The following is a 16,157-nucleotide window of genomic DNA, read 5'->3' as shown; positions in this document are numbered from 1 at the left end:
AGCAGGGTAACTTAAGGGGGGCTGCACACCGAACGTGACTGGCAGACAACAGCGCATTCTAAAATGTCAAACAGTATGCACACCGCTGCCACCACCCGCCATCTGTCGGTGGTGCCCAGCTACAACTCTGGAGGCTGCTCACTAGATAATATATTGTGTATATGTTCAGTATCTTTCATATAGCCTACACAATGTATTCTCAGTTACAAGAATGTCTTTTTGTGGTTTGACAGCTTGAATAAAACCCATTCAAGGCTACAAACAGAGACCCTACATTATAAACAACACCATTTCTAAATGTTCAGTTTGCACAGTTACACCAGTTTCATACACTAATCTGCAAACTCATCAACTTCACTTTGTTCATTTTTGAAGAGCACAAACTTTCGTAACTTTTGTTTACATGGTGACAAGATTTACAACTTTGAACTGCCGCCTGCACCGCATCGACGCATCCTGTGTGTGATACCTGTGCTTTGTTTTCCTACCTGCGATGCAGTGCTTCTCATCTGGAGCTCGACCATCTTCAGTATTAAGTACAGTAAATGTTCTATCATCCCCTTGTGTTCTCCCAAAGCTATTACACCAGACTACATTAAACGGAAGGCCAACTGACTGTGAAACGGAAAGCACACAAAATAGGCTTCTAATTTAAATGTCGGCTAATGTTAATACTGTATATCGATGCTTCAAAAACTTATCAAGAAAATTACATTTTTGGATATTTAAAATAAATCCTGTTCATCAAGTGTGTAGATTATTATTGGAAATATAATTAGCTCCTTTATGGTCTTTTGTAGAGTTAAATAAACAGACTCCAAGAATGATTTAAAACAATGTTTTAAATGCACCAGAGCCATTGTATTACACTTTAAGGTGAAATCAACCTACAAAAGGCTTCCATATAATTGAATCTGCATATTAAGCTGGGATTGCACACATCAGTTTTAACTATTAATAATTTGATTACATTAAACTAATGTTGGCACACAATCAGATGATTAGTTGTGCCTAACAAGAGACTAATTGATAGAAATGGCAACGGCAGACATAGCTACTTAATTATATCAACATTTTATATTACTTCAGTTATATTATTTTGCCTCCAGTGATTGTCCGGTTTCATAATGCATGATACACCTTCACCATTCAGTAGAACCTGCTGTGCATGGCCAGCCTTTCCTCGCCTTTATGTGAAGCTGTCATGTCAGCTTTAGAAATCTGATATTATGTCATGGTCCTTCTGCACTGTTGCATTTAGGGTCAGAGGTCAAGTTATTACATTAGATAGATACTCTGACTGGGTCTGAGCTTTGTTGCTAAAACTGTATTTTCTATGCCATTGTATTATTACCATTTACTGTGGTGTGGTTTATATTGTATGAGTTGTGTCTGAGCTTGGTTGAGGAAATAGTGGTAGTGGGACTCAAACTGAAAAGGTGGAAATATTTCTTCCTTTATCCTCTGTATAGAGTAGTTAAGCCATTTGGTGCCATATTTTAAAAACAGAAAGTGCCCCGTTTTACATGCACTCACCCTATTTTCTATGCCAAAACAGTGTTGACGATTAAAAGATTAGTTCAGCCAAAATTTCAAATTCTCATTATTTACTCACCCTCATGCCATCCCAGATGTGTATGTCTTTCTTTTTTCTGCTGAACACAAACAAAGATTTTTTGAAGAATATTGCAGCTTTGTAGGTCCTCATAATGCAAGTGAATGGGTACCAACAATGTTAAGGTCCAAAAGCATGTAAAAGCACCATAAGATTAATCCATACAAATCCAGTGGTTAAATTCATATCCTCAGAAGCGATTTAATAGGTCTGGGTGAGAAACAGATTCATATTTAACTCCTTTTTACTGTAAATCTCCACTTTCACATTCTTATTCTTTTGTTTTTGGCGATTCATATTCTTTGAGCATATCTTCAATATATATCTGTTTCTCACCCACACTTATCATATTTTTTTCTGAAGACATGGATTTAACCACTGGAGTCTTATGGATTACTTTTTATGTTGCATTTATGTGCTTTTTGGAGCTTCACAGATTTGGTACCCATTCACTTGCATTGTGAGGACCTACAGAGCTGAAATATTCATTCTTGTTCAGCAGAAGAAAGTAAGTTATTCACATCTAAGATGGCATGAGGGTGAGTAAGTGATGAGAGACTATTTATTTTTGGGTGAACTATCCCTTTAATAGTACACTGGTTTATTCTGTATGCACCTGATAATTCTGAACCAAAGTAATATATTCAGTTATCTTTTCGACTATTTGTTTATTTTGTTGTTTTTCACATGTCTTTCTTAAGAATTTCATGCTCGCTGTCTCAATGACACTTTAGGATTTGTCCACAATAAACTTGCCACCATGTGGTGAAGCCTTGAACTGCAGTGTTTTGGACAAGTGTGTAAACGATCAGTTTTCTTTGTTAGTCATTTATTAATTTTGGTTTCTAGGTCTAGCCTTACATATTCACATCTAGATTTTAAATTTTCAGGTATACGTTGGGTGTCTTAGTATTTCAAACTGCTGATGTTTTGTGTTTAAAATACCTAATAACGGCATAAAACCATCTAGTTCAGAATAGTAATGCACAATATTTACTACTCTATTTAGATGACTCCCTGAATCTGATGTATTGACCACATTTAGCTCACATCTAACCTGTTAGGTAATCCTAAAGTTCACTTTTACATCCAATCTAGTCATCCTCATGTAGTCTCTTCTCCTCTGCCCCCCACGCCCCCAACATCTCTGAGGATCCCGAGTGAGTTCTCCAATGATGAGCCCCTTTTAGTAGGTATTTCAGAGCACCTCTTTTTGCTCATAAAATCGCATGACTTAAAGTGACATGATCAGACTCACATGGTTTTGTTCCTAACATGAGCTGACGGTAATGAGTAAGAGAGCTGGGACTTATAATGGCAAAAATACTCCTACAAGAATTAAATAGTTGTGATAGCATATCAAGCTCATTATTTTAAATGACTTCTGGATAGAGAACTTCACCTGTTAGCTAATGTTCTTCAAATACAGTAACCATGCGAGTCTGGTTTTGCATGTCTTGTTATTTTGCATGTCATTACTTGTTAAATCCAACAAAAGTATACCATATGCAAAAGTCAGTTGTAGGCAAAGTCTCATTTGATTATAGCAGACAAAAGTCCACTACACAAACCCAAAACAATTATTTAGCTGAACCTGATTCAGTCATAGACAGTGGTTCCACGTTTTAAATCAATTTTCTTAAATTAAAATTATCATGAAGTTTTAACTCAAATAAATCAATTAGAGTTAAACGTACAGGTAGCTAAATCAAGTAAACCCAACCAATTCTAACATGTCAAAATAACTATAGAGTCGCTAGTGAAATGCTCGATAGTGGCAGGAAATTATATTTTAACCCTGCCGAGTTCCATGCAAAGCATGCTGGGAACTAGAAATCCTCTGCACAGTTTCAGTTACCCAAACAAAAAATATTCATTTTGTCATGGATTGAGTAAAGCTGACAAGACCATTTTTTTTAGTTGAATCAATCAGTTATTTGGTCACACTTTATATTAAGTAGGCCTTAACTACTATGTACTAACATTAAATACATACAAGACTGTATTTACGGTGTAACTACATGTTATTCTGCAAAATTCCCACATTTGCTACTAGTGAGGTTGAGGTACGGTTAGGTTTTGGAGTACGGGTGGGTTAAGTTTAGGATTAGGGGTTAGAGTTAGATTTTGGGGTAAGGGTTAGGAGTAAAGTTAACAGTGTTATTAAACAAATGTAAGTTAAATTATATGCAAGTACTTTAAATGTAGTTACAATGCAAACACATAAGAAGTACAATGTAACAAATGATTAAGTACATACTAGTTAAGGCCACTTAATATAAAGTGGGTCTAGTTATTTTAAGTTCCCTTGGTAAAATTAACATGGGAGGTTTGAGTAAAACTGACAATAGTAAAAGTAAAATTTGTTTTGAGTGTATAGATATGACTTTAGGTGAAGATTGTGCCATTGCATGTCTGACTCATTGCATGTGAAATGCATAAGATGTTTGCATGCACTACTATATACAGTATTTCAAAAAGGCTTCAAGTGTCAGTTGTTTATCATGTTTCTGTCTAAAGTGTCTTTCACTAACAGACTGTTATTTAACTACAATGCACTGTTTTTGCATGTGCTGTGTTGGGTCTGTTTTGCATGCTCTGTTTTTGTGGTGTCAAAGTTTACACTTAAGTTGCATAATGGGAGTGGCTGTAAGACAATCCAATAATATTCTTTCTCTTGTTCTCTTTTTTCCTCTGTTTCTGTTGCAGGTGTGGTGTGATAAAGAGGACAAGGAGGAGGAGGACGAGGAGAGTGAGGATTTTAAGGGCAGTATTGCGTTCTGTTTGCAGGTGGAGCACGCAGGCACTCGTACATACTACTTCAGTGCAGATAGCCAGAAAGAGCAGGAGGAGTGGATCCAAGCCATGCATGAAGCTGCCAGGGTACACATCCCATCCACCCCTGGGTAAAAGCACACACGCATTGTAATAAACACTGATACACACACTAATACTGGTACACTGATATTTTCTGAAATGGTCATGCACACAGAGGGTCCAAAATGTACTTTTTGCCACACCTGTCAATGCTGGATTAATTGAGAAAATTTACAGACCATAAATATTTCTTACAATCCATGAAACTGTGTTTTGCATTTTTTTTTATTATTAAATAAATGTTTTTGACCATGTGACAGTGTCATTATTTTACTATTTTCTCTGTCTCTGTGGGAAAACGCATAAAGACCCATTGAAAAAACGGACGTTTTATTTACTCTAGTTAATGATTACTCACATTTTGCACTGGATGAGTGTTCATTCTTATAAAGCAACTCTTTAAAAGATAGATCAAAGGCAAATTACTGTACTCAAGGACAATTTCTCACAGCTTTATTTTGTCTCTCTATTTTTATTTTATAGCGCTTTTCACAACATCTTTTCAAAGCAGCTTTACAGAAAATTATGCTGTAACAGATAGTGAAGCTGTAATGTCTGTAATGTCTTAAAGTCTTCCTTGTTTCCTGCAGAAATAAATCTGACCCCATCCATGCAGCAGACCAAAGCGACAAAGTAGCCAAGAGACTCGAACCCAGCTCTCACACAGAGAACAATGGCCAGAGGCCAGACCCCCATGAGTCTGTCAAACACGAGCTCAATGGGGTAGAGACAAGAAACACCACACCCAGCACCCCAGTGACCCCAGTTACCCCTAATATAGAGGGCAGGATGGGAGAGAAAGGGGGACTGGCACCCCATCACCCCAATGGATGGGGTCACTATGGTCCTTCCAACGGTTCACGGTCCCAGGAGAACACGAGGTACGTACGGGAGCCGCATGAGCTTCATGAGAACGTAGTGATGCGAAGGGGTTTTGTGCCCAGGACGGCACCAGAGAGACTCGCCCAGAGGAAGAGCTCAATGACTCAGCTGCAGCAGTGGGTGAACCAGCGCAGAGCCATGGGACCTCAGGATGACCTGCAAAGGTGAGAAAAACAAAGAGATGTGGATACGCTCGCATTGCACCGACAGTAAATGGGTGTCCTGTTCCATTCTGCGTTGCACTTCTGCCAACAACATAAATAAATAAACAGATTAGAAAGTTTGACAGTTTCGAGGCATCCATGTAGACAGCCTCAAGCCATTGCGTTGCATTAACAGACATGCCCAGTGTAGACAGGATATTAGGGCGCCAATTTTGCACATGGTATTTCAATGCAAAAAGCTGTTTTATTCACTAACCACATTTTGGTACTAATCACATTACTTAAAAACAAAAACTACTCAGACAACAGAGACACAGAACATCCAAGTGAAAGACAGCGTATAAAGAACAACACAGTGTTTGGGCAAGTAAAGCTGTGACAAACTGGAAATATGTATTGTAAATAAGTGTACTTCTGTTAAATGTATAAATGTGCAAATACAAAACGTATATGCAGTTTAAAATGCATATTAGAATATTAACTAAAAATAACATTTATAAAAATATATATAATATAAAAAATTATTGTATTTACAATAGTAATATAACATATAATATAACATAACCTAATTATTATTATTATTATTATAATAATGCATTACCCTGAATATTTCCCTCTCCAATTATATAACAATAATAATTTGGTCATTTCTCAGTGATCATTGTCTTTCTTTTCAGTACAAACACACCTCCTTTGTACTGTATGTATATTAGGCTTATTATTAAATGTCAGCACAATCTGCAAATAAACAACACTATTAACAGGCTTAATTCATTCATAGAGAATTCCACCTAGAGTACGAATTGATGGTCGGCACTTTATTGCAGTTATAAGTTCATCATTTTGTCTGTTTTCTCAGTCCATCTAGGTACTACACATTAAACCGCGGTATGTCACCGGAATACAACGGCATTTATGGCGGGCATCCGTACGTGGAGGAATATCACCTCTACCCACCAGGTGTCCGTCCTGAGAGCATCTGCTCAATGTCGGCTGCTTATGACCGCCCGTCCCCTCGCTGGACTGTGGAGGACAGAAGGCGATCATTGCGAGACGGACCCCTGTATGGCCAGCCTCGAGACCCTCAGTGGATGATTGGACCCCAGGGCCCTCATCCTGCTTACTTTCCCCATCTGGACTCAGCTCAGAACTCTATGAGACTACTTTCTATACAGCCACGATCACGGTCGGTTCCCCGCTCGCCTTCCTCCTCGTCAGGAGGACCATATTCTCCACACAGCTTCGCCTCACCTGCTCAATCACCCAGCGTCAGGTTTGATCAGGGGCCCGGCCGACTCAGAGAAGAAGGCTTATACGCTGATCCCTCAGTCTACGGCCTGCGCAGGTCACTCAGCTCACCTAAGGTAAATCACTTAGCCATTAAGCATCCACAGAGACAGAAATTGTCGACACGCCTGACAGACAGCCACAGAATCCCAACTAATTGATGTGCTGTAACTTGAAAGTGAAATGTGTAATTTTTAAGACAAATTACGATGAATACGTAATAGAATACATGTCAACTGTCACATTTTTATGCAGAGAATTAACTAGAAGTAAGCCATTCGAAAAGTGTAAACACTGTGGCGCCAACATGTTAACACATGAAGTTGGCATCCTTTTTCCGAAAGTTCCGGTACTCTAGGATTGGCAACTGACATATTTGCAACGGCTCCACAACAGTTATTTTCCCTCGTGGCGTGACTGGTTGCATATTGCGTCAGTTGCACGGGAGACCACAGTTCAGTTCCCATTCAAACGTGGAGGTAATCATGTTTGTATAAACAATCATGGAAGTTGCATTTTTTATCCCTAACATTGCATTTTTTCTCTACTAATGTCACACTTGTTTTTATGCTTTAAAACACTTACTACTTTAGCCTCTGGTGACAGTGTTTTAAAATTCGGTCAATTTATACTGATTTTGGTTGAAGAACTATCGGCACACACTTGCTGATTTTTATGTGAGATCAGGTTGGTGGTGATGTCAAAACATAGCTCTGTTTGTTTGAGCATTAAAACCAACATTGACTCCAATGGTGTCAGTTTGGGGTGGAACTATCTGTTTGTACAACCAATGGCAGATGGGGGGAGTGTTTGGGAAAACTATACGAAAGCAGACGTTATTTTTGCAATTCCATTACACACCTCACATTCTGTAATTCATATTGTGAGTGTGTGGTCAAATTACCGCAATCAATACCTTTTCAGTATGATTTCCCTGGAGATCGCCGCTCCTTCAGCCACGGAATGTACCATTATAACTACCCAGTATCCCCCTCTCTCCATAGTAAAATGGTAAGTCGAAGCTTTTCAACAGTTGTGCATGTATTAATCTTGGCACAATGCAATAATGAGAATCCGCAAATCATATGATACTGCTAATTTTTGTATACCACAGATCAAGTGCACTTGCCTTAATGATTAAGAGCATGTTCGTCTGTGCATGTACTCGTGCATATGGGAATGATGTATTATGCTTTGATGTGATCAGTGATGGTGTGATCAGCATGTGTGTATGTCTTCTCCTGTGTTTCGGTCTCCGTCTCTGCATCTGATGCTTGTGCTGTATGCTGATGCTGGGTTTTGCCCACTGGGCTTTGCTGCTTCTTCACTGCACACATCAGGAGGACATATTAGATCTGCAGCTTCAGAGGAACCTGGAGTACCTAGATCAGCAGGTAGGAGGCTTAACCCCACAATAGCAAATGGGTTTCGATGCTGACAGCGCATATAAACTCAGAAACCTTGTCAGCTGCCCACCTAGGCTCCAGATTATGCTGCCTGATATAACACCTTTTTAAATGATGCTGCCTTATAAAATATCTCAAGGCATGCAATCCCAGAATGCATTGCTATGGTAAAAATTTGTTACAAGATGTTGAAGTCGAGGCATGTCGAAAATAAGTGTAACACTTTTATAATAATGTTCTATTTGTTCCCATTAGTAAATGTCTTATGTATCATGAACTAACAATGAACAGTATTGTTTTAGAGCATTTATACATATTGGTTAATGTTCATTTGCGAAAATACAATTGTTTATTGTTAGTTCATGTTAGTTCATAATGCATTAACTTCCAGGTTCATTGCAAGTCCAGCTCAATCGACAGCATTTGTGGCATAATGTTGATCACCATAAAAACACATTTTTGAAGTGAATGGGGACAATTGTTTGAGGGTTTATTGGTAGAAATGTAAAGCTTATAATTTTATGAAAGCACTTACATTAATTCTTCTGTTGAAACTTGTGTATTATTTGAGCTGTAAAGTTGTTTAAATCCAAGTTTTTGCTGGATTACAGGGTTTTTGCTGTTTTTTTAGTTATATGGCACTGAAGTTGTAAAATTGGGGATAAATTTACATAGAATAAGTAAGTGATTTTATCACAGTAAAATAATGTAAACACAAATATTGTTTACATCTTGTGGCTGTACTTTGGAAACGTTTAAGGATTGGACCCCTTCACTTCCATTGTAATTTCCTCCTTGGAACCCAGATTTTTGCTTTTTTTTATACCACAAATGCTGTTGATTAATCATAACTTGTATTAAACTCTGAATTTAATAACTGCAATGAATATAAGATGTAAAAGTATTTAGCATTTTTAGGTCATTTTAACTGATGCAGATACTGTTACATATGTTAACAAATACAGCCTCCATTTAATTAGAAATGCACAATTGTGTCCAATATATCTGTGTGCTATACTTTTTGTCTATAAAGTCATTAGCTTAGCAATATGCTAATGTCTGACTACTGGAGTCAGTTGCAAGGATTTGCCAAATTACTTGTACAGAGCCTGAACATTTGCCAGTAGTATACTGGGTAGGGGGGGTCGATTTGTGCGACGTCTTACTCTGATGAGAACGCCGGCTCTTTTTCCCCTTTTCCTTCTGCGTTTCCGCGGCCGGGCAACCCAGACAAAGGGCTCCACTGGCGTTTTTGTAAACAGCGGGTCAGCATTGAGGAATTTGAAGTCCGGTTTTCGGTGCGTAATTGCAGAACCGATGTCCAAAAGCATTTGTCTGTCATATAAAATAAGGTAGACAACATCCAAGACAAAAAAAACAAAAAACTGTAAACAAAACAAACAATAAACTGCAGTGTTGTGTTGGAGCTCGCAGCGCAGCAGACATACTCGGTGCCATCTTGAGTCCAAGTTAATTACACACTGCAAAACATGATTTTCTAGACAAGTATTTTTGTCTTGTATTCCTGTCAAATTATCTAAACTTTCTTAAAACACGATTTATTTACTTGTCAAGCAAAATGGGATAAGATATTAAGTCTTGTTTTAAGATAAATCTGACTAAATTTAGTGAACTTTAGACTCAAAACAAGAAAAAAATCTGCCAATGGGATAAGCAAAATAAACTTGTATTAAGTTTATTTTGCTTACCCCATTGGCAGATCTTTTCTTGTTTTGAGTCTAAAGTTCACTAAATTTAGTCAGATTTATCTTAAAACAAGTCTTAATATCTTATCCCATTTTGCTTGACAAGTAAATAAATCGTGTTTTAAGAAAGTTTAGATAATTTGACAGGAATACAAGACAAAAATACTTGTCTAGAAAATCATTTTTTGCAGTGCAGTCCTTTCACATCACATCACTGTCCTTTCCTCCCTATCTCCTCTTTTTATCAGTTCTCACACTGAGCTGAAAATGTTTCCTAATTTTGTAACTGAGCATGTGGAGTTAAATGCGCAGGCTGAAATTCATAGTACAGCATAAGAAGGTATCTGTTCTACCTTCTGTGGATGTCACAAGAAGAAAGCATGTTAACGTTAAGGTCACCCACAATTAAGTTCAGCCGTATAGCTAGGCATACACCAGCCGAATTATGGTGTGTTCTGCTCTAGATGACAGATGGTGGCCATCTAATTGGCATGGTAACCCGAATGGTTGAACGTTCCTCTCCTCGAGCAAAGCTTTTCTCACAAGTAAGAGAGATGAGAGTTTTCTAGAGAAGTAGGCTTCTGTCATACCTTAAATCACTGAGCATTCATTCAGCATAAACAAGGCTTTTCTTGGGCTATGACAGAGCCTGCCTCTATCTTTGCTTCCTGGTGGATGTGGCATGTGAGACATTTCGATAGTGCTTTAGGTTTAAGTGATAGTTTTAAAAACCGTAACCTTTCAGTTAAAGCGATAGTTCACCCAAAAAATTATAATTTACTAACCCCTATGACTTAAAGGAATAGTTCACCCAAAAATGACTATGGCAATTCTCTCATGATTTACTCACTCTCATGGATGTGTATGAATTTTAGAAGAATATTTCAGCTCTGTAGGTCCATACAATGCAAATGAATGGGTGCCAAAACTTTGATGCTCCAAAATCCACATAAAGGGAGCATAAAAGTAATCCATATGATTCCAGTGATTAAAGCCATGTCTTCAGACACGATATGAGAAACAAATAAATAAGTTATGTTTTGTCATAAATTCTCCTCCCTGCCCAGTAGGGGGTGATATGCACAAAGAATGTGAATCACCAAAAACAGAAAGAGGAGTAGAAAGGAAAAATTACTTAAATATTTAAGTTTTTCACCCACACCCATCATATCACTTGATATGTTGTCTAGAGTTCTTTTATGTTGGCCTTATGTGGATTTTGGAGCTTAAAAATGTTGGCACCCATTCCCTTGCATTGTATGGACATGCAGAGCTGAGATATTCTTCTAAAATGAGTCAACTAAACCTTTAACTTTCTTTGGCAGACAAAAAGGAGATATTATGCAGAATGACTGCCTCTGTAACCATTCTCTTTCATCGTATGATAAAAAGATTACTTTAAATTCAATGGTGATTGAGACTAACATACTACCTAAAATCTTTTATGTTCCATGGAAGAAGAAGAAAAGCCATTTGGTTTTGGAACAACATAAGGATGAGTAAATGATGATATCATTTTCATTTTAGGGTGAACAATTCCTTTAAGATGTCAGAATATTCAATATCTTTGTTTTTGGTGTGGTTGAAGATTTATTGATTTTTTTTCTATGTTTTGCTTTATTTTTGTGAATTCCTCATGTCCAGTGGTCTGTTGCCCAGTGTCACGCCTTCCATTGTGTGATAATTGTGCATTGTGCTGTCTTGCTGTTGTCCTCTGTGTGCATGTCATCTGCAATGTCCCTTTCATATCACATCATAGAGTAAGAAAGCCATTTTTCAGTTTATAGCCTTCACACAGTTTGGCTAATCATTGACACAGCATTTAGGAAAGTTTTTTTTTTTTACTGATTATTGCAAATAACTTTTTTCTTTCTTTATAAGTTTTGTGATTACTTTTTTGTAAACTATTGTAACTATGGGAGGTAAAATTTATAATACATTAGCAAGCATTTTCATATAAACTGATGAACTGTGTACCAAAACACTGTGTTCCTCTTCCTGTCTAATTCTAGGTTCCTCCGTTCCATGATATGTACAGTGACCTACATCCCACACTGAAGCTTAATGAGATCGAGACCAGTGTAAGTCTTTCTGTCTGTTCAAATAACTTTGTTTAAAATGTAAATGGTCAACCACATAAGTTCATGACTTTTCTTTTTTCTCTGTTCAGAAACTGCTGGGTCGTCTGTGTGAGCAGAATCGACTTCTTAAAGAGCAGGAGGCTGTAGTTCATCGTTTGCGAATGGAAAAGGTACCCAAAACGTTCAGTTCTCTAATAAATGGACGGGGAGCTCAGTGCTACTATTAGAGTAATAAAAGACTATTAGAATTATAGTCAATCTGTCAGATGTGTTTAGGTTGTGTCAGCAGGGCCTTGCTGTTTAGCCACCAAACAAAACTAGCTAAACTATTTTAGCTAAGGGGCACCCTGTCGCACCTTGTGTATTCAGATCCTCGGTGTCTTATTCATCTGTCTTTCTGATAAGCTTAAACACAAAACAGATTTATAAAATACCAAATTCAAATGAAAAATAATCACCTTAGACCAGGGGTCCATGACCCCTAGGGGCTTTGTGGTGGAACTGCAAGCTGTCATCCATTCTTAAACGAATTTTTGTAGGAAAAATTAAATATGTATCAACCTTAAAAAAAGAAATAAGTTAACTTAATCTAGTTCTTCTGCTGTTGGTCGAACAATTAGATAGTCCCACTCCCAACTCACGCCATTGTTTAAATCAATGCTGTTTTGTCAAGTTGGATGGGTCGCTCAGATTAAGGATTATTTAGTGTATTTAATAAAATGATTTATTTTAAGATTATTTTAATGGCTTTGTAACATAGACATAATAATATTGAATGTTAATACATTTATTTGGTATTGTGGTTTTGTAGAACACTTAATTTTATACATGATATAATTGCTATATCTCTCTATATACAAAGACATACTTGGCCTAAAAAGACTGAAGACCTCTGCCTTAACCATCTAGTCCAACCTAAAACATTTTCCCGCTAACTGAATTTGTTCTGCAATTTCCAGGACAGCCTAGAAGGGGTGCTGGTAGCCACACATCAGGAGATGGAGCTGTACAGGAACCAGCCGCTGGCAATGGAGAAACTTCAGATGAAAAAAGAGAGTCTACAAAACAAGCTTATTAACATCAGGGGAGAGCTGTCACAGGCCTCTAGTGTAAGACAATCAGTTATACAGTTTGATGCAAGAACTTTACCACATAATCAAATCAGCTTTAATGAATCCAGTATTTCTGGTGGGATAAATTACTAAATGGAAACCCAAAAATAAAAACTGTGTCATCATTTACTCTCCTCCATGTAGTTCCAAACCTGTATGACTCTCTTTCTTCCATGGAATACAAAAGGAGATATTAGGCAGAATGACAGCCCGAGTCACCATTTAATTCCATTATATGGAAAAAAAGATGCAATAAAAGTGAATAGTGACTGAGACCAATATGCTTGTGAATTCTTTGGTTGGCATTTTCTCAAATTTTCTGATGCCCAGTTTGAATTGGACAGTTCTTTGCATGTAGGGGCTGGTTTGAGAGGTCATTGGACAAGTTTCTTGATCTTAACAGACCCTGACCACCACCCGAATGGAGTTTGAGGCTTTGGAGGATGAGGTGAACGCCATCCATGGTGACCTGTGGGAGCAGCTGAATGCTGGAGGGCAGGTATGTCGGCATTTGTGTTTTCACCATTACTATTATTAGTTACCAGGAAACATTCTTAAACTGCCTTTCATGACTTCTGTCATTCTTTGATTAGAGCAATCATTTATTCAGGAGCACATACAATTATGATCTCATGCATATTATGTCCACACAGACATGATCACTTTATTTAATAGGTATTCCCTTAATAATAGCTGCCATGAATACTGCATTGGGGGTATGGTGTGAGCATGATCATACTAAAACTTTCCTAAGCTTGCCTTAATGATATGGAACAAATTGGAATATTAAATTAGGACCAAAATTTCTAGCAATTATGTTGTATCGAGGACAGTTTGTTTGAGTGAAAATGAAATATGCAATCAATAATTGAATAGCATGTGGTTCGCTCATTAATTTTTAATAAGGGGCAATATTCATTTTTCTAATGATCCTGACAGCACTCTTCAATAATGCATACGCCTTCTATGTTTCTGTGTCGTCCCATCATCTCTTTTTGTCTCCCCCTGCCTTGTCTGTCCTCCTTTCTTCTCCTCAGAGTGAGCTGGTACACAGGCACATTCAGAAGGAGTTTTGGAGGGTTCAAGATGTTTTGGAGGGGCTGCACAAAAACAACCCATCCCGTGGCACGGACACGGCCAAGCACAGAGGTCAGACGAGTGAATTCACTCTTCCTATACTACATGGCATCCCAAACAGCCCTCAAAGTATTAATAAAAAAGAATTAGAGAGAGTAATGTCATTTGTACTTTTATGATTTGATTGTATTACTTTTTAAAATACAACAGCACTAAAGTAGGCTATGTTACTGTATAGAACATTAGGTTACTTTTGACATTTTATAGATACTGTATTAAGGTCTGTAGGCCTTAAAAGTGCCGTAAATGATTTTTTCATGGAAAAGTATGCAAAAAATCTTCCTGCTCTCTTAAAGATATTAATGAAATAAGTGTCCTGAGATATCTCACCGGTCTCTGTGAGAGCTGTAGATTGCGAAAATGTGTCCACCAATAGCAAAAATGTTATACTTTTCACTTGTCAATCATTTTGCTCATTCTCATTGGAAGCAGATCACCGAGGCTTTGACTCATAATGTTTGTCAGTTGAGGGCGCTATTGTGCCACTGTTGAATTTGACAGCCACAGGAACAAAAAATGCTGCTTTTTTGCTTGTTTTTGGTCCCAAAATTATCTTTGGAGGGTGGGGTTTTGGGATGAGGGGGTGTGGCTAATTCAAGTCTTAACCACACGAAAGCTTCAGAAGGCTAACTCCAGCATCTTTAACTCTTGTATCTGTGTCTTGCTCTCTTTTTCTCCTGTAGCTAGTGGAGCTGGCTCATTCAGCACAAACAGTTCTGCAAGCCCATTGAGTTCAGTGAGTCTAACAAGTCCTCTCAGCCCCTACTCTTCTGTCCCTGGCTCTCAGGCCTCACCCACTAAACAGTTTGCCACAGAGGTAATTCACACATATACTGTAATACACATATAATACCAACTAATTTCAATTATTTGGAGAAGGGTTTTACCAAACAGGACTTGATTAGATAAGGAATTTTTATTTAAAGGTGAATTTTGTAAAATGTTTCTATGTTAAAATACTTCCTCCTATCCTCCTGACTCTGTGGAAATATCAAAATATCATATTTTTGTTTGAGAATCCCTCCAGTTCGACACAGCAACATTGGCTCAAGCAAACGCATCTCTTTGAGACGGGACTATCAGCTTTTTGACCAATCGTAGACAAAATAAGTGATCAGGGAAACCTGTTTAAAGGAATTCAAGTTAAGCTCAATCAACAGCATTCATGACATAATGTTGATTATTACATCAGAAAATGAGTTTGACTTGTCCCTCCTTTACTTTAAAAACAGCAAAATTCAAGGGAACAGTAAGAGACTTACAATGGAAGTGAATGGGGTCAATTTTAGGAAGTTTTCAAGGCAGAAAAGTTTATAAAATGCAAGCTTCACATTATTATGTATTATGATTTATAAATTATAAATGTATAACTGGTGGCTACAATTTTGAAACAGTGAGTATTTTAATGTTAACGGATTTCGCCCATTAACTTCAATTTTATGTATCTTACTTTTACCCAGATTTTTTATATTTTTTTTAAACACGAGGAACAAGTCGAAATGTACTTTTGTGGTAATCAACATTATGCCACAAATGCTGTCGATTGAGCTGAACTTGGATTAAACCCAGAATATTGCTTAAAAAAATTATTTGAAAGCAATTTCACTAGATCAGAGGTTCTCAACAGGGGGCTTTCAAAGGATGCCAGGGGGTGCTGAGAGCAAATGAATAGAGAGGGGTTAGGTTACAAATGGGGGGGTTGTTCATCACTCATAATAATCAAGTCTATCATCAAGTTCCTCTTTGCTTTAAAAAGTTTATCTAGACTTGGAGTACATCAGTTGGTTCTCAATTATACAAGTTGGTATGCATTTGTACCGCAGTTCATCTGATTTTGAAGTCTAGCGACACATTTGAAGTATCTGGTTTAGCAGAATCAAATACACAGAC

General features: G+C 37.6%; 1 protein-coding gene across 1 annotated transcript in view; it reads left to right on the top strand.

Moving 5' to 3' along the window:
* LOC127633000 (pleckstrin homology domain-containing family A member 6-like) overlaps positions 1-16,157 on the top strand; it is a 50,009-nt gene that overhangs the window by 25,951 nt on the left and 7,901 nt on the right. The window contains 12 exon segments of the mRNA XM_052111854.1: positions 4,325-4,521; positions 5,083-5,538; positions 6,398-6,902; positions 7,750-7,836; positions 8,166-8,219; positions 10,402-10,482; positions 11,950-12,018; positions 12,108-12,188; positions 12,978-13,127; positions 13,534-13,629; positions 14,168-14,279; positions 14,951-15,084. Coding sequence (XP_051967814.1) covers positions 4,325-4,521; positions 5,083-5,538; positions 6,398-6,902; positions 7,750-7,836; positions 8,166-8,219; positions 10,402-10,482; positions 11,950-12,018; positions 12,108-12,188; positions 12,978-13,127; positions 13,534-13,629; positions 14,168-14,279; positions 14,951-15,084 — 2,022 coding nt within the window.

The sequence above is a fragment of the Xyrauchen texanus genome, chromosome 39 (assembly GCF_025860055.1).
Source record: "Xyrauchen texanus isolate HMW12.3.18 chromosome 39, RBS_HiC_50CHRs, whole genome shotgun sequence".
NCBI lineage: Eukaryota > Metazoa > Chordata > Actinopteri > Cypriniformes > Catostomidae > Xyrauchen > Xyrauchen texanus.
The sequence above is the reverse complement of the archived record's forward strand: the minus strand, read 5'-3'. Positions and strand labels throughout refer to the sequence as shown.